General features: G+C 39.3%; 1 protein-coding gene across 1 annotated transcript in view; it reads left to right on the top strand.

Moving 5' to 3' along the window:
- Nucleotides 1-1025: 1025 nt before the first annotated feature.
- The window catches only part of Mmp20 (matrix metallopeptidase 20), a 42066-nt gene continuing 18402 nt past the window's right edge, over nt 1026-24689 (top strand). Inside the window, exons 1-6 of the mRNA XM_026392491.2 lie at nt 1026-1151; nt 8278-8525; nt 12408-12556; nt 14129-14254; nt 15041-15202; nt 17508-17649. Coding sequence (XP_026248276.2) covers nt 1026-1151; nt 8278-8525; nt 12408-12556; nt 14129-14254; nt 15041-15202; nt 17508-17649 — 953 coding nt within the window. The remainder of the gene's footprint in view (nt 1152-8277; nt 8526-12407; nt 12557-14128; nt 14255-15040; nt 15203-17507; nt 17650-24689) is intronic.

Below are 24689 nucleotides of genomic sequence, written 5' to 3'. Positions count from 1 at the left end.
CACATGGTAGTATTATTTTCAGATTAAAAAAAAAAATTGTGAACTGATGTTCACAGAGATCAAATAGCTTGTCCAACGTCACATGGCCAGGAAATATCTTAAAAATTTAATCTCAGTTTTTCTGACTTTGTAGTGCTTTTCCCACCTTACAACACCATTTATGTTATCATTACTTTAAATAGGTACATTATAATTTTACATATTAGTGGGATTCATAGTTACATATTGTACATGCACATAACATAATCTGGTCAGTTTTATTTCCCTAGTACCTCCCCTTCCCATGCTATCCTTAGATCAAAATTCATCTTACTCGAAGCCAGGAAAAAGAATATGATCCCAGTTAACCCGAGCTTGCAGAGAATGGGGAGTTCTGACTACTATTCTGGCTAAGTTGCTAACTATTGTGTTAACTCATTCAAAAGCTTTCTGTTACCAGTTCACTTTCCACCCTAAGTCAGCACAGTATAATGTAATGTTGCCTTGATGATTCAGAATCTTATGAGTCTCAGAACCATAATTATCAACAGCATTCATTCCTGAGAAATGTCAAAGTGGATGCAGAAGATACAGGTGATGAGTTGAATGTGAGGGGGGGGGGAGTTTGGGATTATTCAATTATATTCTAATTCAATTATATTTAATCATTTACCTTTTCTGTAATCAGAATGGTAAAATGTCCCCAAACTGAGGCATATCAAATTTTTGGTTGAATTGGAGTCAATCAATCAAGTTTATCCCAATTTGAATAAATAGCTAACAAACTTCATTAAAAGTGACTGTTTCTTTCCCTTGGGGACAGTAGCTGGCAAAAAACGAAGCTTCCCCTGATTCCTATGAACGGTTGTGTTACCCCGTCATCAGGGAGAGAAGCAAGCTGTATAATTACCATTTGAGACATGAATCATCCTTGCTTGCAGGGCCCAGACCTGTTGGACTCTATAAAAGGAGCTCAGGGTCGAAGTGCAAATGTGCACTGGCTGCCATCCCCTGGGCTGATATAATTACCCAGCTTCCAAGAGGAGATGAAGGTGCTCCCTGCATCTGGCCTAGCTGTCCTCCTCATCACAGCTTTGAAGTTTTCCACTGCAGCCCCCTCCCTATTTGCAGCCACCCCCAGGACCTGGAGGAACAACTACCACCTTGCACAGGTTTGTGAATCTTTGCCCAATTTCCTCTTTCTCCTTGTGGCCCAGAAAAACCTAAAAGCATGAAATAAGAAGATAAGCAAAAATCTATGATTCCTTTTAAATCATTTTATAAATCCACTGAAGTCTAATCAATGGTCTCATTTAAGATTGATGTCGGTGCATATTAACTGCATGTGTTGCATGACTGAATAAATAACTGAATAAATATCTAGGTATCTTGCTTTAAACAGAATTGTAGGTGGTTTGCAAAAAAAATACAAAACAAAAAGATTAAATAGTATTTGAGGAATAATGGATGAAAAATAAGGGCAGAAATATAAAAGCTGAAATATAACACTCTCACACTAAGACAGATTGTGAAATTGCTACTAGGATTCTAACAGTCACAACAAAAAATTTCATATTTTGAAAAAAAATGGATCTTAATTCAAGGTCCTTGATCAAATTTAAATGAACCAAGTTTTTCCTATATGCAAACCCTCTTCTTATTTGAGGACCTTTCTTCTCTAAAGTGTATTCCCCCACAACCCTCATTTACTCACTCTTTCCATATATCCCTCTTTTAAGATCTCTCCCATCTGACTGTTTGAAAAAGAATCTAATACAAATAATTCATATGGGAATTTTTTAAAGGCAACATGACTCAAAATTATTTTGAATATTTGTGCACTAAAAATGAAATGGTGATCCTTGACCAATAGAGATGAATTTCTAATAATGGAATCCAGCATTGGTGGAAAGTGTGCAGATATGTTCTCCATGGGCCTCTCTCTCCAGAGCCTGCCCAAACTATATAGCATGTGTGCAATTACAACTCTTCCCTCAGGTTGCTTCATTGCTTGCCCAGATATAACAGTGGACCACAGGCCTGCACACTGTAAAGCTGATTTTCACCTTGCACACTGGCTTGTCCCCAACAGTTGTTTTTACAACTCATCCATCCTAATCGGTTTTCATTCCAAACCAGTCATTAAAATTTTTCAATATTAGCCTTGCATATGAACAAGGAAGCTCAATTCAATAAGAGATGCCTATGCAGGCCTGTTGAATTCAACTTTCTTTAACTAAAGCCCACTTATAAATGAACTAAATTAAAAATAACTCAGAGTAGTGGGATCTATTGGAAATTGTATTTTATTGTTGGCACTAGCTTTGAGTCCCTTCTTCTCATATGTAATTTCCCCCACCCAGATTCATGCCACTGATTCAGACACTAGAGGTTTGTGACCTCCAGAAGGAGGGCCATCCTGAGGCCAGAACAGACATAAGGTGGCATGAGGCCCTCATTCTAGTCCAGGGTTCAGGCAAACTACAGTCCATGAGCCAAACCTGGCCAGGCCATGAGTTTACATCTTGTCTATTACAACTGCTTCCTTACCACAGTGGCAGAGTTCAGCCTGAAAAATCAAAAATATTGTCCATCAGCCCCTTTCAAAAACTAATAATAATAATTAGCAGTCCCCATATATGTAGGAATAAGGTCAGAAAGTTCTGGTGAAGACATCCTTGCTAGCCCTGCCAGTAAGGAGTCAGCTAGGGGTCTGCTGGGGTATCGGGAATGAATGAGGTGGACTTCAAATACTGGGGACCTTTACTGATTCTTTACTTCTGCCTTTCCAAATAAACTGAGCCCTCCCCAGTCTCTGTTATGACACACTCTCAGCAAGACGTTAAGCCAAGAAGCATGGAGACTCATCCACAGCTTGTCCCCAGCACTTAGAACCTTCTGCTGCAGGCCCCAGTCATCAGTTCTGAGGCACAGTCATCACTCTTTAGGAGGTGAGAATGATCTGTTCAATATGGATCTTAGAGACTAGGAAGAATTAATGATCTCACTTTATAGTTTATAAAAACACATAACAATCTCATCACTTTATAAAATCATAAATGAAAATGGGCAACTGAATTTTATTTATTGAATGCCTACCATGTGACATGTGATACAGAAACAGGAGTGAGCAAAAGTCAAGTCTCTGCTCTTACAGGGTTTATATGGGGGTGACGGAGGAGGTGGGAAGGAATTGGGAGGAGATAAGCCAATTAATAAGTGCAGAAGATTATTTCAGAAATTGATCAGTGATTTTGGAAAAAAGTTAACCAGATGATAGAGTTAAAGGGATCGTGGGGGCAGTCCAGGAAGGCCTCTTAGAGGAAGCAACATTGGAGATGAAGCTGAACTATAAGAAAAAGGCTGCTATGTGAAAACCTGAAGACAGGGCAATCAGGCAGAAGGAACAGGAAAGTGCACCAGCCCTGGCATAAAGGAGCATCGAGTGGCAACAATCAGCAGCCCTGTGTCACTGGAGCTGAGAGACCAGAAGAAGGCACTGGATGAGCCCCAGAGACAGGACAGGACAGAAGAGACCTGGCAGCCTGGGTCAGGATAAACACTGTCTCCACTTTCTAGATCACAGGATAGAAGAGAGCAAATGGCTCCTTGTGCCTGGAAACACCAGAAGGGGCCACATTTCCAAACACCATAGACCTCCCCCTCCAAAAACCCTTGACACAGACATCTGTACTTGAAAATATAAGTAGGTTCTTAGCTGGATTATTAATGTTCACTTGTATCCTTTAAACTCTGACTTACTGATTTATATAAAGGCTTTGAAACTGATGGAATGATAAAATGTTTACCTATTCTTATAATCCAGGATTGATTCTAGGTTTTTTGGTTGTTTTAAAAAATTACTATATTAGCTCCTTGACTTACAGTGGAGTTGTATCTTGATAACTTCATTGTAGCTTGAAAATATTACAAGTCCCCAAACTGCATTTGATACACCTAACCTACCAAATGTCATTGTTCAGCAACACAGTACACTGTGGAGTACAGGTGATCACCCTCTCGATCGCATGGCTGACTAGGGCTGCAGCTTGCTGTTCCTGCCCAGCATCAAGAGAGGACATGGTACCACACATTGCTGCCTTAGGAAGAGATCAAAATTCCAAGTATGATTTCTACTGAATGCACTTCACACCATCTTAAAGCCAAAAAAAAAAAAAAATAGTGAAGTCCAATTATCATAATCAGGGATCATCTGGTAGTGTCAATAGAACATTAAAAAGTTTTTTCTAATTATCTCTAAAAATAATAAAAGTTTACCTTCACCACATTATTATGAATGCATAATTAAATTAAAAATAAAAATAAAACCTTCCAAATGCAAACTGTTAAATTCATGTGTCTTTATTACCATTATATTTTCTATGATAAAGATTTAATTATTTAATTATTGTCTTTAAAATTGTCTTTAAAAAGGCAGGCATGGTAGTGCACACCAGTAATCCCAATGGTTCTGGTTCGGGAGGCTGAGGCAGAAAGATCGCAGGTTCAAAGCCAGTCTCAGTAACTTAGCTAGGCTATAAGCAACCTAAGGAGACCCTGTCTCAAAATAAAAAATAAAAAGGGCTGGGAATGTGGCTCAGTGGTTAAGCAATCTTGGGTTCAATAAAAAAAAAATGGTTCCTACTTTTTTCATTGTTTTTTAAGAAAATTTTTGTGTTTATGCTACTTTCATAAAATATCTCTTTAAAGTTTTCCAGAATATGAGTTATCATTTGTTTCTCCATTTCCTTTATTAGAAAGATTATTTCTGTATGAATAATATTTCTATAGATACCGGTTGTACACAACAGTCTAATCTAAAGGATTATTTTTTCAGTATAGGTTTCCAGATGTAGCATTGATGAATGAAAAGGCATTTGAAGTCTCTTGATATATTTAAGAATATTTTGACATTGAGGACTAAATTGGACACTCACACTGGTGTGATCAGTGGGTTGAAACCGACCCCACCCAATAGATTAAAAAAACTAAAATAAAAAAATATGTGTGTATATGTATATATATATATATATGGAATTTCCCAAGCTTGTTAGTGATACAGCCTTGGCTAGAACTTGAGATTTTTCAGATACAGCAAAAAGTTTTCACAATTCCATTTCAGTGACTTAGACATAAAGGACAAAATATTGAAGAAAATGTCTTGAACTTCACCTTGTCTCAAAACATACTTCCGTCTGAGTTGTAAAGTCCTAATTCTCAGGAGGTATATTATCAGTGCATACTAAGAAAGGAGTTTGAAGGCCACCAATCTGCAGGGATAGATTCTCTGGCTCTCATTATTTTATCTGTCAAACATTGCAAAAGAAGTGGAAAGAAGACCACTTGATAATCAACTCCCAAACTTTGTGATTTTAACAACAAGGGAGAGGAGAGAGGCAGATGGCACAACTCTGACAGGTCCTGAAATCTTTGACCCAGTGCAACATTGACTGTTGAGCCAATAGCATGCAAGTGTTGGAATATAAACAGAAGCCATTCTAAAAGCACATCTAAGTGCCTGATGGAACATTTTGACTCCAGAAAGTATGCTAAAGCCTTGTCAGCAACTGGCAAGAAAGTTCCTAGAATACTGGGCTCTCAGTAACTCTGATAATTCTTCAAAGCATGTTTTGCCTAAAGAAAAGGAGTTCAAACATTAACCAAGCATCTACTATGGGCCCAGAACTGTGTCAGGCCCAGGGTTTGAGTCAGGCACAGTGTCCCTAGTAGGAAGGAGCATGCAACAGACAGGTGAGATGGACAAGAAGTCAGTGGAAACTAGAGGTTTATGGTGCAATGTGACAGGCATTTACTAAGAGCCGTGTCCTTGGGAGCACCAAGTAGGGAGCAATTCACTCATATTCTTTTTAAATGGGAATAGTTTCTAATTTTATTTTTACTTCATTAATTGCTTATATTAATCCTATCTACTATGACCAGTCTTCAACCTTCTGATCTATAGTTCTAACCTCATGTGTGTATTTCAAAGAAAAAAAAAATATTTGTTATAAAAATTATATAGATTCATAGCAAAAAAGTTAACAAAAATTCTATAATTAAAAAATAAATGATCTCAATTCTATCAGTAAGATATAACCACTATTACTTAGTCTATACCTTTCAAAATAGTTTTGTATGATTCAGAGCCGGGTTTGGGTGAAACAGAGTTGCAACTTCTTTTCATTCAAAATTTCAAGATTTGGTTTACCATGAACTTTTTTGCATTGATTTTCAAAATTTATTTATTCCTATTACTGAGTTTTTGGTGACTCCCCAGCTTGCTTCCCCCTAGTGCCAATTCAGGCCTACATATATCACATTACTGTAATAGTACTGGTAAATGCATTTTAACTTAAGATACCACAAACATCTTCCCTTACATGACGTTTTATGAAAATATTTTGTGAAGAGTTTGAACATACAGCATATTACATAACCCAGCAAGAGAACAAAGTATTTGCAATCCAAACTATCTCATAAATACAGAGCATTGTCAGAGCTCAACTCTCAGAAGCACATCCTGTCATCACCACAAGCATCACATTATCATGACATCAGCTTGCACAAACAGAATGACTCACTGAATCAAACTTTATTTTGCAAAAAAAAAAAAAAAAATACATAAAATGATGACTTGAGATGGCAACAATGGAAATGGAGTCAGGTGGTCCTCCCTGGTTCAGAGCACCTCGTGCAGGCCTCAGGACTGGTGCTCTGTGTGGCCTATCACAATTCCTCCTCTTGGGTTCTCATCTCGCCTAAAATTTTCAACTACAGAGAAAATGAGCTCCTCTCACACAGAGGGCAGAGTGAGGAAGTAGAGCTCCGTCTCCACACCAGTAAGACTTACTCCTTTCTGTTTGTCCTTAATTGCCCATGTTCATTGTAGAAAACTTTGAAACAGGACTGAGAATGTAACTCAGTGGCAGAGCACTTGCCTAGCATGTGCAAGGCCCTGAGTTTGATCCCCAGAAGTGGAAAAAATAAAATAAAATCCAGAAAATGAAAAAAAAAATCTTTGAGTGACAATATTAACACACTCATAATTTCACCACCCAGAGATAACCAATGTCAGACACACTGTCTTTCATTATTTTTTGGGTGTGTATGTTCGGTTTACTTATGAAATTTTAGTTATACTCTATATAAAGATTTCTCCTCTGCTTTTCTCACTTCTTGTTTCTTCTAACATTTTATTATTTATATGTGTGTATATAGTGTATAAGTAAATAATATTTATAATGTACATGTAATATTATTAGAGATAATCTATATAATATATATCTAGTAAATAAGAAATGCTATACTATATAAATAGGAAATTATATATATGGTAAAAGGTATATAAATCTTTAGCTGCCCTTTGGGTCTTTTCCTGAATAAGTTGGATAGATGAAATTCCTGAGCCAAAGGCAGGCTTCAATCCTGCATTTACATGGCACTGCCTCATTCACTTTATCCTAATCCCAGGCTTGCGTCATAGCAAAGGGTTTTCAGACAGTGCATACTAAGGGGTTTTATGTTCGTATGTGCAAAAGAAGCCTTATAATTTATGGCTCATTTTATTTATTGGGATAAAGAGCCTGTCATAGGAAATCTTCCCCAAGAAAACAAACTCCACTCCACCGGGTGGTGGTTGTGGCTCAGTGGTAGAGCGTTTGCCTGGTATGTATGAGGCACTGGGTTTGATCCTCAGCACCACACAAAATAAATAAATAAAATAAAGATATTGTGTCCACCTACAACTAAAAAAAAAAAAAAAAAAAAAAAAATTTTAAAAACCTCTCCACCCCACAACCCACCTGAACTGATTTAACGCCTCCACTGAATAGACTGCCCCCTGCCCCCTGCATTTAGATCAGAGGAGAGGAGGGAATAGGATACCTCTGAGAGTTAAGGACTCACAGATCTCACGTTATGTATGATGAAAGAAAACAGCCTTTGTCTTGCAAATTGGATAAAGAACTTCAATGACAAATATTCAGTTCCTAAGGGAAATGTTCACATCATTTTCCTTCCATAGTTTTTAAATCAAAGCAATAATACATATCCATTAGATTAGCTGTGGAAAATTATAAAATGCAGGTGGACAAAAGAAAAAAATAGTCTAAAGCCTCATTACTCAAAGATAATCATTAATAATTTAGGCCATATGTATCCTGTATCTATTCAAATATGTCTAATTTTTTCAAAATGGGGATATACTTTACATACTACTTTTATACACAGAATATTGTCCTATCTTACCTTGAGCAAGAGTCTATGCCACAGACGTGTCTGCCTGCCTCTCCATTTCAGGAGTATCTTGACAAGTATTACACAAAGAAAGGTGGTCACCCAGTTGGTGAGATGGCTGCAAGAGGAGGCAATGCCATGGTCAAGAAGATCAAGGAGCTACAAGCATTCTTTGGCCTCCAAGTCACTGGGAAATTGGACCAGAATACAATGGATGTGATCAAGAGGCCTCGCTGTGGAGTTCCTGATGTGGCCAACTATCGCCTCTTCCCAGGTGAACCCAAATGGAAAAAAAATACTTTGACATACAGGTAATGAGATGGAGTCTTTCCAAATTCATAGAGAATCTCTCTCTCCCTTTCTCTTTTCTTTGTTTTTTTTTTTAATCTTCCTCTGATCTGTATAAAAAGCATGACTCCTCATAACCATGAAAAAGAATAAGAACTTTGTAGGTCCATCAGACAATGACAATGGTCAATTTGCTTGAAAATAAAATCTCATGATTATCATAATGAGTGGTCATCTTAGGCATCATAGACAATTTCAGCAGTTAGAAACAATATATCAATCTTTAAGGAAAAGTAATTTAGTATAGGATTAATAACCTAACAGTACCAACTAGTTTTCTTAAAACAATCTGCTCAAAAAGAAACAAAACTTATTCATTAACAATTTTTTCTATTGATTACAAAAATCATTTAGTGATGATTTGTTATCTGTCTATTATAGGCATCCAATTGAAGGGATGTAAAGGTGATTAGATCCCCATGACAGTCTTTAGGAATCTCACAAAACTTTCAGGGAGACAGACGTAAGACAGCTACAACTCTGCATGAAAAGAATGAAAGTGTAGGTCTAAGCAGAGAACTGTGGGAGAATGTGGAGGGAGCAACCACGTTGCCAGGGATGGGCAGTGACCTCTGGGCCTGATCTGAAGGCAAAGCAGTTCTTTCCAGCTGGCCTCACCCCATCCTCTGGACTCTTCCTGTGCATACCAACAGGATACAGCTAACAGGAACCATTGTCCTTCTTCCTTGTGCTCTGGGTATTGAGACCAGAATCCCCTCTCCAGCAGCCTGGACCCACTTCTGGGCTAATTCCTTCACAGATTAGTTCAACTAAGGGTAGGTCATCCACAGTGCACACCCCACGGCCTGAGAATAGGCTTCAGGAGAGTGCATAGTGCCTGCAAGTGTGAGCCACACACATGCCAGATGATTGTAGCTTTGGAAAAGAATGGTCTCCATTTGTAGTCTGGCTCCAGTTCTTGCAAATGATAGGGGTTTTTTCATAGAAAAGCAAGGGAAGCAAATAGCAGAGAGTACAACAGCCTGTGGTGTTAGGCAGCATTCCTGCACCGGTGTACAAGTCCTGAAATGGCCTGAGCACTTATGTAGAGGGCAGAGGAAGGGGACTGTGGGAAGTGAAGCTGGAGAAGTAGCCTGAACAGCAACAAGAATGTGATGTTTGGACTTTATTTCCCAGTAGTGGAGAGCCAGGCCTGATTCTATTGCATTTTAAGGATGAGCACATCCAGAAGGTATCTGGCGGTAAGGAAAGCAAGCCTGCTGCAGAAGTTCAGGGTTTGGTGTGCTGGAGCTGGCTCCTAACAATTCAGGGGGCAGTCTTTAAAATGACAGGTATTTGTCATTTGTTAAGTTCTCAAGAATTTTATGAATTCGTTGCTAAGATAAACCCATTATTAAACTATTTAAATTCACAATTAGATTATTTTAGGAAACAAAAGTAATCAAAACATATTGCTATTTTCCTACATTTTATTATCACCTACATTCACAAAGCTGGGTGCATCTATTTTATCAGTATGGTAGAAACACTACACAATGGTGCCCTCCTGCTCATTTCTTCCCCAATCAGGGTTGGCAAGTCGCTAGTCTGAAATTAGCCACAATGATAATATTTACAACACAGAAATCAGCAAACCATACAAATCAGGAGACTTTTATTTTCCTTTGCAGAACCAGTTGTTAAACTGTTCTGGAGCACTGGTGAGTAACCATGATCGCACACTCAGGGAGCAGAGGATTTGGCCATTACCTGCTAGGAGCCCATAAATCCGTAAGGTGGCGCTGTGAACAAAAAAATCAAAGCCACTAGGGCAGAACTGGCATATAAATCCATGGAGTCTTTTCATAGTTTTGTTTTGTTTTTCAAACTGTCCCAAAATTTTTAGTCCACTATGCACCACAAAAACAAAGGGCATGGATCAAGATAACATAGCACTTGGAGAAACATAATGTTCCATGATAAATCAGGCAACCCCATAATCCCTCAACAGATACTACCCATCCATTCTTGCTCCCTTCAAATTCCTTTCCTCACCCTTCAAAGACAAAAGAAGTGATCTTAGCACCCTGTCTGTACGGAATACAGTAGCTACTAGATGTCAGAATAACTTCTTATAACAAATACTAGAGGACTTAAAAAGAAAAAATACAATATAATGCTTATATGCATAAACTTTGAAGTCAGACATAACAGGGCTGAAATCCTGAATAATCAGAAAATGTAGATGATGATGATGATGATGATGATGATGATGATGATAATTATCTATCTCAAGGGTTGTTTTGAGAAGTAGATAATAGAGCACAGTTAAATAGAGCTGGGCTAAGGGTGTAGCTCACACCTAGCGTGTGTGAGGCTCAGGTTTGATCTCTATCACCACAAACACACACACACACACACACACACAAAAAATAAATATATATATATATATATATATATATATATATATATATATATATATATACAAAATAGTGCTTACAGTATATGTTCAAAGAATATTAACTATGATTACTGTTTCTTTTTTCAATAGATTCTGGGTCAGGATTTTCTCTTTACACACATAATCAACACAAAGATACACCTGACTTGTCTATAATGTGAGAAAATTTCAAGGTACTAACCATACAAGGTGATAAACCACAGACTGACATTGCAACGTAGGCTTGGCATATTTTGACAACATTAAATAGTTATTTTAAGGATCTTTCTGGTTTTCCCCTTTATAACTACCTCCTTTTGGTCCCAACCCCTGGGTTTTAAGATCTCCTTGTTCCTTCCCCTCCAGGTTCTGAACTGAGCTACTTACTATCCTCTCTGTCCAACACGGTCCTTTCTTTTAGGACCCCAGTTATTGGTTTCTGGTTTCAGTTGTACCATTTATCAGAATAACTGAGGGTGCTTGCTGCAATGCAGATTTCTGGACCACACCTGTATATTTAACAAGCTTCCTAGGTAGTAATCACAGGTCCTAAAGTTTGATAGACACTGAGTAGTCCCTAAATGGCTAACTTTTATTCTTTAATTTATCAATCATTTCCCAAGAATCTTCTATGTGCAAAACACTGGAGCAGTAACTAGAGGAAGAGGGAAAGGAGGCTCAGATCCTGCTCCAAGGTGGAGCCCAGCCCAAGGTCCCGGGTGGATGTTCCTGTCTCCTGCCCTTCCTTTTCCGTACTGCTGCCACAAACCCCAGGCCCCAGGCTACAGAGCAGAGAACCACTGTCTCTGTTTCTACCCACTATTTGTCCAAAAAAACACTATATTTTTCTGCCTTTAGGTGTCATTGTCACACCAGGACTTGCTGAAATGCTCCCTGCCCTCCTTTTCCAGTCCCAGTGAGCATCCTTTTTTAAAGCTAGGATTTCCTCTTTGAGAAGGCATTATGTTAAGAAAAAAAAAAAAAACATTCCCCAACAGTCCTGGGGAAATCCCACTGCCCTTTGAATGAGAATTTGTAAAGCCCCCAAAATGCACATCTTTATTTTTTTATAATTTAAAAATTCAGTTGCCCTTTTGAGGAAAAAGAGGTCATCTCTCAAATAAAATCAATTTCAGGAAAATACACTTCTTACTAACTGTAATGTTATGCAAGTATTATTCTTTAAACTGAGTAATAGTGTCATGACTTTGAAAACAAAACCGTTTCAGTACCAGATCACAGAGACTTTCATTTCTCCCCTTCATTTGTCTTGTTGGTTAACATGAAGCAACTTAACATATTATAAAAAGCAAAATAAGAATTATTGTTTCAGAGGGAAAAAACCTTAAATTACAGATGTACATTCAACCCTTTTGGGTTTTTTTTACAAGCTATAACATAGTGCTTGCCTTCCTCACTTGGGAATAATTACTGACTGAAGAACACGTTCCTTCTCTTTTCACAGAATAGCCAAATACACATCTTCCATGAGTCCTATTGAAGTGGAAAAAGCAGTAGAGATGGCCCTGCAGGCCTGGAGCAGCGCTGTCCCTCTGAGCTTTGTTAGAATAAACTCGGGAGAAGCCGATATTATGATATCTTTTGAAACTGGAGGTACTGTGGTGCTTCTTGAATTTCATCTACTAGAGCAAAGGACAACTGTTCCAACAGTGTTCCTTCTACATACTTAATACAAGAGATCAGCACGATCCTCCATCACGTGGTGTGGTGAAGGGCAGAGGCCTGGACCATGGTACAGTTATGTTCTTCCTCTGGTCAGAAAACAGAACTCATGAGTTCTTAGCATATCTGGCCATCAAGAGACTCAGCTGTAGAACAGACTCACTGTGACAAGCTTTCACTGAATTCCACAGTGACCCTGATGCAGCTTTTCACCCGCAGCAATGGTTACTTGTAGACTACCTTTTGGGAGGTGCATTCACATGGAATACTAAAGAGTAGAGCATGAGCTGCACAGTGATCCATGGAGAGTTCTGAACCCTTTACAGAGAAACATGTGTCGGAAGTAAAAGGAAGTCAAATAGCCTATGAAGTCCCCTTCCCTTCTCAGCTTCCTAATGGTTGAGATATATGAGAGCTGCTGCTTCTTTCCATCTGCTGACAATGTTTCTACGAACCCTTGACATTTCAAGTTCTGATCTTAATTTTAATCTGATGTCTTTGTGGCAGAACATAGTTAAGGGCTGAGAAAGAGAGATCAAGCAAGTCCTGAGCACAAATCCTTAAGAAATGGCCCTGGCCCTTGGTGGTTACTGTTGCTCCCAGAGGACCAATGCCTCTTGGTGAAGTGTCAGGGCACAGTGACTCAAGGCAGCTTTGGGGGCCATGGAGTTAATATGTGGCTCTCATCCTTCAAGCTGGTACCCTGTCCCCTAACACAAAGGTTGACTAAGGGCCCTGCAGTCATCATTATGTCCTCAGGACAGGCACCCAAGTTAAACGTTATTGCACTGACACCTGAGAAATGCTGCAACTGGACTTTGTTTTGTTGGTTTAAAAAAAAAATAGGGCATACTCACAAATATTCTAAAAAAAATGTAAAATGTAGCTTTTACGACATCCCTCATTTTGTTCTTCCTTCTTTTCTGTTAAGTTCCCAATGAAGGGTTAATTTAAATATAGATGATAAAACAAAAACCTAGAGCTTCAAAGGTTAGAGTGTTCCCTAAATGTCATGAGTTTCACACATGAAGGTATTTAAAAATTATACATAAATTTCCTTTTTTCCTTTTCAACACTTCCTTAAATTGACTTATATTGTGGGATAATCAAAAAGCTTGTTAAAGTTACTACACCCTCTCAGCTGACTCGTATTTCAAAAGTCCTTTCTGCCAAATGTGCACATTCCAATCAGTAACCAGGTTACTATCTAATGTCCCCCTGTTCTTTCTTCTTTTGTAATCTAAGGTACATGCAGAGCCCACCGTATGCTATGACACTATAAAAACAACCACACACAAAAAAAAGTTCTTCATTTTTAATGCTACCTCTGAAGTATGAAGTTGTACTTTTTATTTTTCAATGGGCAGTTGCTGTTGATATGTGAACTTCTTATAACAATGAATATTGGTCAAGTAAATTTAAGTGTCAATGCTATTCAAAGCGTTGTTCATTCTCTCTGCCCCTCAGAACTGCTAGGACTTAATCCTATTTCCTGTTGTTTAGATCATGGAGATTCCTATCCATTTGATGGGCCCCGAGGGACTCTAGCCCATGCATTTGCACCTGGAGAAGGCCTGGGAGGAGACACACATTTCGACAATGCTGAGAAGTGGACTATGGGGATGAATGGTATATATGCACAATTCACCATAACCTGGAAAATATTGTACCTTCTCCTGGGCCTCCATCATGAAACCTTGAGGTTCAACGTCCCAAGCCACCGTTTAACTAGGGAGGCTGGCTAGGAAAAACAAGTAAGCCAAAAATCCAAAAGGGAACTCCATAAGGGAAAAGACCCACCCCAGATTGTGCTGTAGACTTGTCTGATCTATTTAATAGCATAAAAATCTCAGGAAACAGCAATGCCCTCCTCAACACACAGCTCTCCTTTTCTTCAGGAATTCGACATTGTATTGTTTCTCGCTTGTACTTGGAAATAAGCTACATTCAAAAGTGACCCAAGGGAATCTGTACTCTCCTAAGAAGTGTGATGGGGATGGGTAAAAAGCTTCCAGAATATCATGCAGGTCATCTGGAGATCAGTGTGGAATGAGGATAAATAGAAGTAGGCTGTGAGAACTGAAAACTGTTCCAGCATTTGTGGTCTAAATCTGTATTATTTTGCCACTACTAGCTCAAAGGCCCTTCTTTATCACTCTGTCAAGCATCACTGACAAAAAAAGAAAAAAGGAAATTGGACTGTTTTACATTTCTATCATCCCCCACTCTCCAACAAGGGGAAAGAACTAGACTAAAGTCAGTTAATTGCCACAATGGCCTCCCAACCTCTGAACAATCCAACTATGAAAAGGAGATGAGTTAACTGTGATTTGGGCATAAATTCTCCTGGAAAGACAGAAGAAAGAGAAAACAAAAACCTGTGTTGATGCTGCCTTTCTCTCTCACATTGTTTAGGTTTCAATTTATTTACTGTTGCTGCTCATGAATTTGGCCATGCCCTGGGCCTGGCCCATTCCAGCGACCCAACAGCACTGATGTACCCCACGTATAAGTACCAGAATCCCTATGGATTCCGCCTGCCCAAGGATGATGTGAAAGGGATCCAGGCATTGTATGGTATGATCACTACATTTCTTTGCCCACTAATCCTGAAAGTGACAGGCATTTGGTCTCCAACTTAGAGAAAGGGCATTTTGCCAGGAGTTACCTATATAGGTAATAATTAAGCTGGAGCCCCCAGACCCAGTGATATCTTCTGTCAAGAGCCTATTTACCAGTTATGAACATTGTTTTTTTTTTCTAAGATGTGCAATTAAATTTGCATCTTTCCTCCAGAGCATTCTGAACCTGGATGGCTGTAGAAAAATAGCCATTATCTGGTTTGTTTTTTGTTGTTTATTTTTTGTTTTGTTTTGTTTTGCAGCAAAAACCTCAGGGTGCTTCATCTTCACAAGAATTCATTCAGTCTTTCCTGGGTGCCTAGTAAAGGTTTCAGTGCAAGTCAAAATTTGAGAGAGGATGCATATATTTTACAATTCATGTATACGGTGCTTCCCCATTTGCAGACAAGTAGCCTTATCTTCCTAAAAATAGAAATGATGATGATTATAACCCCATCACCCAGACGCATAGGCAGTCTGCAGTTTATGAAATATACTCACATGTCATCTCATGTCATCCTCATGACATGACTGTAGGGTATAGGATATTTTCCTCATTTGATAATTGAGAAAGCTGAGGGTCTAAGATATTCAAAATTATCTCAAGTGTTAACATTCTTTCAAAAGGTAATAAAATATTACTAGAAACTATATCTACGTCTCCTTAAAGGGAAAACAAATCAATCCATTCATAAAAAGGCACCCAGGAAAGACTGAGTGAATGCTTGTGAAGGTTGTTGCTATTGAAAGGTATCTTCTAGTGGATCTGTTTGTAAAACAGGGACCCACTCCTAGGCACCCAGGAAAGACTGAATTCTTTTATAAGATGATAATTTTTCTTCAGTGAATAAAAAGGTAGAAAACTTTAGGGGACTGATTTTTCCCTTGGACCTTGGAGTCCTGGTTACTCAGCCTTGCCAGAGCCTCTCCACATCCTCTAAGCCTAGAGAGCCAGGAGAGCCAGAGCCCTGTGACTCCTTGAGCATTTGCCAGTCTACCTGCTAACTAGAAAGGGGCGCTGCATCTGCAAGCACTCATATGTCACCTTGCACACAAAAGACAAATTTTTATCCAAAGAAGCCTTCAGCCAGCCAGCTTTAATTTCCAGAAAGGTTAGATGCCACTTCCACTCCACGCTGGAACAGGGGAAATACCGTGAATGCCTCTATTTCACATACTCTACTCCAGAGCATCCAGGGCAAAGCTGCAATGTGATGCAATTCTTTTTTTGCAGTTCTTTTTTTTTTTTTTAAAGAGAGAGTGAGAGAGAATTTTAATATTTATTTTTTAGTTTTGGGCGGACACAACATCTTTGTTTGTATGTGGTGCTAAGGATCGAACCTGGGCCGCACGCATGCCAGGCGAGCACGCTACCACTTGAGCCACATCCCCAGCCCAATGTGATGCAATTCTTTTTGGCTGCTAAGAAGGGCCAAGCCAAAGACCCACCTTTATAGGTGCTTGTGGGCTGCAAGGCACCATCCTTCTCAGCCAGGAGCCAAAGTACGTATTTTCACAGGGTATTTATACAGGAGTGAACAGATAATAATAACATAGGTTTGTTATGGCAGGTAGTGCTCAGAGATGGAGTGTGGGAGATGAAAACTCACTAGTTGCTCTTCCAAGGAGTGGGTCCCTGTTTTACAAACAGATCCACCAGAAGATACCTTTCAATAGCAAAAACCTTCAGGGTGCTTTATCTCCACATGAATTCATTCAGTCTTTCCTGGGTGCCTAGTAAAGGTTTAAGCACAGTACAAAATGCCAAAGAATAAATAAACAAATTTAAAAGCACCCAAGGAAGTGACACTCTAAATGAGGGGGAAAATAGAAATTAATTACCAAGAAATAATTAAGGAAAATTTTAAGTTACATTTTTAAAATATAACTTACGTATCGAAGAAGTTATGTATAACAACAAAATAATAGCAACCATGTTTTAAACACTGACTATAGGCTAAGCATTCATATGTGATTTCAGGCATTATTTGATTCTCATAAAAGTCTTTGGAGGAAGAGTCTATTATTACAGTTCTCGTTTTATAATCAAGGAAACTGAAGCTTTAAAAAGTTAAATTATTTGCCTCAAATCACACAGCTCAGCAACGAGGGCAGCCAGGATTCAAACCCAGATCTACCTGCCATTTTTTATGATATAACACATACGGAATGAAAGTGCACAAGCCCCTGTGTCTCTAGAGTAGAAGTGTACAAACTCTAAATTCCTGGTACCATTTTAACCAAGACACTTTGAATCCTAGGACCTCGGAAACCATTCCTGGGAAAACCCACTATTCCCCATGTCCCTCCTCACAAGCCATCCAACCCGGATCCCTGTGACTCCAGAGCATCCTTTGATGCCGTGACAATGCTGGGAAAGGAGCTTCTGTTCTTCAGGGACCGGTAAGCCGCAGACATACCCCCAACTCTTGTTAGGCCTCAGATCACCTCAAGACAAACATTCCTTCAGAGGTCATTGTTGCTAACCTGTCTGAAGTTCATGTGGAAATGCAGTCTTGAATAGCAGTAGGGTGGACAGCAAGGGTCTTTGCAGGGATAAAGAACTGCCCAAACTACCGTAGTCTTGGTATCATGTGAAGTGCTCTCCATACATGTGCAGTGTTTCTTCTAAACATTATCACGGTAGAGATCAGAACTCCCAATTTAGGGAGGAAGAAAGTAGCTCAAAGAGAACAAGTAAATTCTTAAGACAGCAGTTAAGTGGCCGAAGTAAGACACTAGCCTAAATTTATCTGATATCTGTTCTGTTTACTACTATGTGTCTAGAGAAAGCATGTTGTAAGTGTTCAATAAATATTTGGTTGACTATTTGGACAAAGAGGAAAATAGGAATATGATTGGATGATGGGGGTGTTAATCTCTTCTTCAAGGCTTTCAACTTTCCCCCTTTCCATTAGCTGTCAGATAGTATACAGAAGACAGATCCCTTTCCTCTCCACTCTCTGGCTTCTAGGGGAACATGGTTGCTGCCTCCATAACACTGGTTACTGTAATTTATTCTTTTCATGGAAGAAAAGAGAAATAGCCACATTCATCTACACTGGACATGGAATCCAATCACAGCAGGATAGTCAGAGGAGCTCAGGAATGTGTATATGGCATTATCGTTTTTTCTCCATTGGGCCCATATTGGGTGCCAAGCACTACCGTAATGTCTAGGGATGTAACAATGGATCCACATCCTCTCTGCCTTTGCTCACCTCATAGTTGCTTGAGACAGAAGGACACTCCAAAATCACGGCAAGACACAAGCTCTAAAATATAGAAGAACTATGAGACCATACACGGAATAAGCACCTGAGAGGTCCAGAGAGACTTCACTGAGGAGATGATGTCTGAGAAATCTGATGTTTCTTTGGGAAATAGATCTTTAAGCTATGATTACAAGAATACTTTTGTTTATTCTGAAAAGAGAGAGAGAGTAACAAAATATACAAAAGAATCCCACCACCCAGAATGCATTATTCCACTCAAGCTGCCATAACAGAATATCATAGACAGGGTGGCTGAAACAACGGAATTGTATTTCTCACAGTTCTAGAGACTGGAAAGTCCAAAGTTAAGGTTCCTGTAAAGTAGGTCTCATCCTGAGGTCTCTTCTCTTGCCTTATAGGCAGCCACCCCCTCACTGCGCTCTCATGGCCCCTTCACACACATGTAGGGGGAGGGAGAGAACTTTCTGATGTCTCCTTTTATAAGGGCACTAAATGCTAGTATAAGGGAGTTGCCCTCATGACTTTACCCAAACCTGTTGTCTCCCAAAGCCCCACCTCCAAATATCATCAAGTTGGAGGTTAGGGCTTCAGCCTATGAGCTAGGGGAAGGAGCGGCCCAAACACTAGTTTATAACACAGAGTGATCACATTGTTAACCATGGTTTTGTAAATCCTTTCAGACTCTTTCTCTGGATCAAAAGTTATCTATTGTAAATATGAGAAGGCAACGATTTCCCAAAAATAAGATTTTACTACTTGTGTTGATTTTGAAATGTATTTCCCTCAACATCATTTCACTTTTTCATGTCAATTAATTTTAATTTTAATCTTTCATATATTATCTATTATTCCAAGGAATAGATATACCACTACTTAATTAACCAATCCTGTACTTCAGAATATCTATATTGCTTCCATTTTTTTAAAATTAAGTGCAGCTTGCAATAAATCTTTAACAATGCAAAGGTATTTGCTTTTCAAAGGCAAATCAGAGCAAAGGCTGGGAACCTCCCTCTTACGGATAAGGCCACAGGGCTCAGTAAATGGCAGTTGCTGTGCATAGGAGTGGGAATCAAAAAATATGTAATTCATGTAAACAAAAAGGCTTAGAAACAGCTAAGGTATTTAGAAGACCTAAATGATTTTTGTCATTTTTATGTATTTTTTTTAAGATTTATTGATCATTGAAGTTTGTCCTACTATTACTGTCAACTAAAATAACAACAGAGAGAAAGGATCTCCAGGGAAACCACAAGTTCATCTAAGAGAGAGCAGAGGACCACAGTCCATGTGCTACTTGAATTATGGAGCATCTGAGGAGGTTAGGGCAAGGGGAAGCTTTTGAAGGCAAAAAGGTGTTCTCTGCAAGCTGTCCAAAACCAAAGTTTTTCAGCCACAGAGGCTCCCTGCAGGTGCTGGAGATCACTCACTGATAGCATTGATTGCTTCACAGAAGCAATTTACCTGAATTTTTTTTTTTTCCTGAACTGTGAGAGTGTTCTGGTAGTAGTTGTTATCTCACACAGAGAAGCATAAGATCCTCTCGTGACTTCCGGCTCTGCTTTGGTTCGTGTCTAATATAAGCAACTCCATCTTGGCATTGGCAGCTTTTGCTTTACCAAAAAGTAAATTTAATAGAACTCTAGGCAATGGCCCAGGAGTGGTAGGCAAGGTGGAGGGTAGGAAGAGCTGGAACACAGGCTGAGGATTCACCTGAAGCTTAACATTATATTAGAGTCCACAGTGACAGAGTGTCTGGACACTGAACAGCACGCAGCCCTCATTCAGGGATAAAGAAGTGAGGCCATTGTGTAGAGCGTAGCTGCTGCTTCTGATAAATATCAGTGGCTGTGGCAGTGGCAAAGGAGACAGTGAAGTCAGGATACTATACCTTTGCATTCAACTATAATTATTTTCTTTAAAAAGCAAAACCAAACCAAAACTCTCTATCAAACGATGAACACTTAGCAATGACTAATGATTATTTGAAGAGGACACATCTTTTGGCGTTTTGGCTATGAATGCTGAGAGCGATAACAGAATGGACAGGAGGCAGATACAAGAGACCTGTAGGAATGAGTAAGCGGAGGTGGGACATTAGTGAAGGGGAAATGGCTTACTAAGGATATACTGAGCTATTGGGGCTGGACAGGTCATTCCAAAGAATGAGGAAGAGCTGTGAGGAGGACAGAAGCCAGAAGCAGCTTTGCCTTTAACTTGCAAGGGACCTTGAGCCTATCTTCTCTATAAAATTAGGGTGTTGTCTGATTATTAATAGTGAATTCGATTGTTGAGAACTTACTATGCAAAACACCTTGTTATCAAATCCTTACAAAGGTGTTATTCTCTTTCTACAAGACACAGAAAAGACAAACAACTTGCTCAGAAGCATATAGCTCAAGAGGGTGAAGCTGGGGTGCAAACTTGCTATCACACTCCTGAGTCAGTGTTCCTAACTACACTGCTCTACTGCTCCAAGGTGCCATCCAGAGCTGGGATTCCAGGACTCCCTAGCTCTGATCCCCTACCAGCTGCCACCACAAGTCCCAAAGTATTTGTTCAGCCTGGACAAAGAACAAAGAATTATTTCAAGCCACAGTTAGAATGGCAATCAGGGAGTCACTGTTATGAAAAGGCTCTGATCTGCTCTCTCCCACTCACCAGCCCGGAATTCCCCGTCACCAACAATAATCTGTTAATGGGACATTGCAAGCTGTGGCATAAAAACCATGCAGTTTGTTTCCAAAGCAAGATGGAATGCAGGACCTTGTAAAGGCCCCTTGAGATTGTTAGATATTCTCCCTAGTGTGTACATGTACATTCCAATGATCTGGTGAAAAGAACAAAGCTCACCTACAATCAGTTAAAAGGTGTAAGTAGATATTTAGGTAGATATGCACTTTCATTTGCTCTTTATAATACATGACAAAACATTAAGGCTATTTCATTCTTCCTTCATCAGTTACAAAAGAAAAGAGAAAAATGACTGGATTTGCAGCCATATTAAAATTATATTACATCTTCCAGGCTATTTGGGGGTTTCCCCATCATAATTTTAATGATAAAATCAAGACTATCACAATCAGCTACAGATCTTAGAAGAATAATAGATTTATGAATAATGATGAAGAAACTAGACCCCCATCTCAGCTCGCAGACCATCCACAGCAGGCCAGAGTCTGTCCAGTTCCTAATATGGGAATCTGCAAGTTATGAAATGGAACTCCCAAGGAAAGCACTGGACTTTAACATGCATGAACATGGGTTTTTTGAACTGTTGTGCATTGAGCTAGGAAGAACACTTCCAGGCTGTTCCCAGACCATATGCCTACAGGTTGGGAGCCAGCAGGTAGCAAGGAGAGGATTTTTTTCTCTCTCTCTCTCCTCAAAAATAGGATTCTTTATTTTTAACAATCTGTTGATCGCTAACTCACACTCACATTTTAAAAGATTTTGCATATCTCATAGAATAATAATAATAATAATAATAAACATTTGTAAGGGAAGGTTGGGTGTAAGAGGCTGCTGATGGATTCACCAGTGAGGGAGGAGGGCCCCAGCAGGGAGCAGCTTCATGGCTGTGCTATGATGGTGTTGTCCACACAGGAGAATCACGAGATTTGGGACACATGAAAAAAAAAAAAAAAAAAAAAGCCTATCCTAGATGTGTCAGATATAAAGTACCCGCAATTGTAGAGGGGTTTCATAGAAATAAGCAAGTGCTCAGGGAAGGGGTCACAGCTGGCAGTTTCTTGGGTTTTGAATCTCCCACACAGAGGAGGCAGTTAAAAATAGGAATTGCCCGACAGATCTGAAGAGAGAATAAAGAGGAAGCAAGGAAGTGACTGCAGTGGAGAAAAGCACTTAATAAAGGCGAGAGTGAAGCAGCACTCCAAGAGAAATGACAACCACGAGAGGGATAATAGCAGCATTTTACACACATTTGCTCATTAAATTTACACAGTTACTGTCCTCAGCTAGAATTTTAATTTTGGTTTGCTTGATAGCAGCCACAAAATCCCTGTGGTTGAATCCTAGATAAATCCGGGAAAGGAGGTTCATCTTTTTGTTGTTGTTGTTTTGATTTTTAATGATCAACAATGGAAAACACTGCTGAAGTCACCAGATGGAGGGCTGAAGAGAAGAGACTAACTGCAGGTGATCTGTAGGGAACTGTAGTCACAGCACAGGAGTGAGGAAGGGCCCAGGCTCCAGGGAGTCGCAGTGCAAATGACAGACAGAGATGGATGTTCATTTGGGAGTTTTGTTAATGACAAACAGCTGGCAAAGGCAGCAGGGTCAAAAGAGAATTTCAAAGATGGGAAATGTTCATGTTGGAAGACATGAAAAGGAGCCAATGTAGAAAAAGAAAAGTGAAATGCTGTAGGAAAGAAGGACGATACCACCAGTGCCCACTGTGATTAGCATGTTTGAAATCACATTTCCCTGGATTCCCTGGGCTTGAAGAGAGCCCCACATGGGGGAGCAAGTCTTCCTCCTCCACACTCTGACTGGGGCTGGGTCTTTTCTGACTATAGAGTTGCTTCATTGAAGACCAATAAGTAGCCTTGTAGTTACTTAGACCAGTTCTCTGTGATGAATTAAAAATTCAGGGGAAAAAAAGCCAGAAGGTGAACAAAGTTCTCTGGCTCTGTGTTCTTTCTCCTGAACTCTCTCCTGAGTGAGGGATGGGGAGCTTCGCCTTCACAGGGCATGGCTTCTAAACATGGATCCTGTGGGTTCCTCAGATGGCTGTAAACATTCTTAAATTAAGGACACTGTGCACAGCTTTGACTATTTTTAACCCACATCACTGTCTACATCTGGGCCTTTCATTTTATAAGCTGTATTTTTCTTGGTTCAGTGGAGTAGAGGATGTGTGGTTGATTTCTTGGCCTCTGAAGTATTCTGAGATCATCAGCCCTGATCAGTGAACCCACAAAATGAATGGCTTCTCGGGCAATGATGTAATGGTGTGTACTTCAAAGTTTCCAACGAGACAAATTAAGTAGGAAATTTACCTATGTTGAAAAAAACTGCTTGAATTTTATACATCATAGATTAATAAATTTGTAAACATATTATTCTCACTCTTATTTGACAGAAAGAAATTCGGTCTCGGAAAAAGTAAGCAATTCACAGGACCAGGATAAAAAACAAAATTAGGGTTCCAAGCATCCCTTGATTCTTTTTCACTGCAACCATATTGCCTGATCTCAGGAGAGCAAGCAGTAACTAAATTGAGAGCATCAGAAAGCCAGAAAGAAATAAGACATCTGTTCCCCTGAATGACAGAGAATAACTGAGTCAGGGAGAGAGTGAGGTTGAAGATTTATCAATAGAAAATGAGAGCGCTCATTCAGCTCAGGCTGAATTGCCTGAATACTCCCCAAATAAGTGAAGGCATCTCCTGAAAATGAAAGACTGACAGGGTTCTGCTTGGGTAGGTGGAGAGTGGCAACGATTGGGTATAACACAACAAGAGCAAAGGTTTAGGGTGGGGGTGTAGCTCAGTGAATGCCCCGTGCCAAAAAAAAAAAAAAAAAAAAAAGAAGAAGAAGAACAACAACAACAACAAAGGTTTGACAACATGGATCAAAGATGCACCAGACACTATGCTAAATCCCAGGATAAGAAGATGAATATTACATGATCCTGCAAGAGGCAGGGGGAAGTTTATCACTAACCTCAAATTTAATGAACTAGTTACTGTTCTACAGTAAAAGGAAATGAAAACTTCAGAGAATATGAAATTTGCTGATCAAATATGTTCCGCTCAATTCTCTGGTACTTATTTATTTAGCCAATAAATATTTACTGGACCCTGATCATGTGCCAGGCACAGCGTCAGCTATTGGTACACAAAGATAAATAGTGCAGCTAAATATCTAATCAGCTGGTTGAAAATATCAATAAGCTCCATTGTTTTGCCCTCCTTATCAAAGATCAAATATGGACTACTGATATGATCTCTTTTATCTGTTTTCATTACATAGTTCTGATATATTCCACAGCTATTCTTTTCTGACAGACTTATAGGTTTTTTGGTTTATATTTTAAATCCACTTACAGATAAATCGGGATGTTACTTGCTATACTTTTTTGGGTCAATTTTAATACATTTTTTTTTACTGAGATAAATATCTCTAAAATTGTAAATCCTCCTTAGTATGTGTTCTATTGTGGCAGACATAATTTTCCCCACTG

This window comes from Urocitellus parryii, chromosome 4 (assembly GCF_045843805.1).
Source record: "Urocitellus parryii isolate mUroPar1 chromosome 4, mUroPar1.hap1, whole genome shotgun sequence".
NCBI lineage: Eukaryota > Metazoa > Chordata > Mammalia > Rodentia > Sciuridae > Urocitellus > Urocitellus parryii.
The sequence above is the reverse complement of the archived record's forward strand: the minus strand, read 5'-3'. Positions and strand labels throughout refer to the sequence as shown.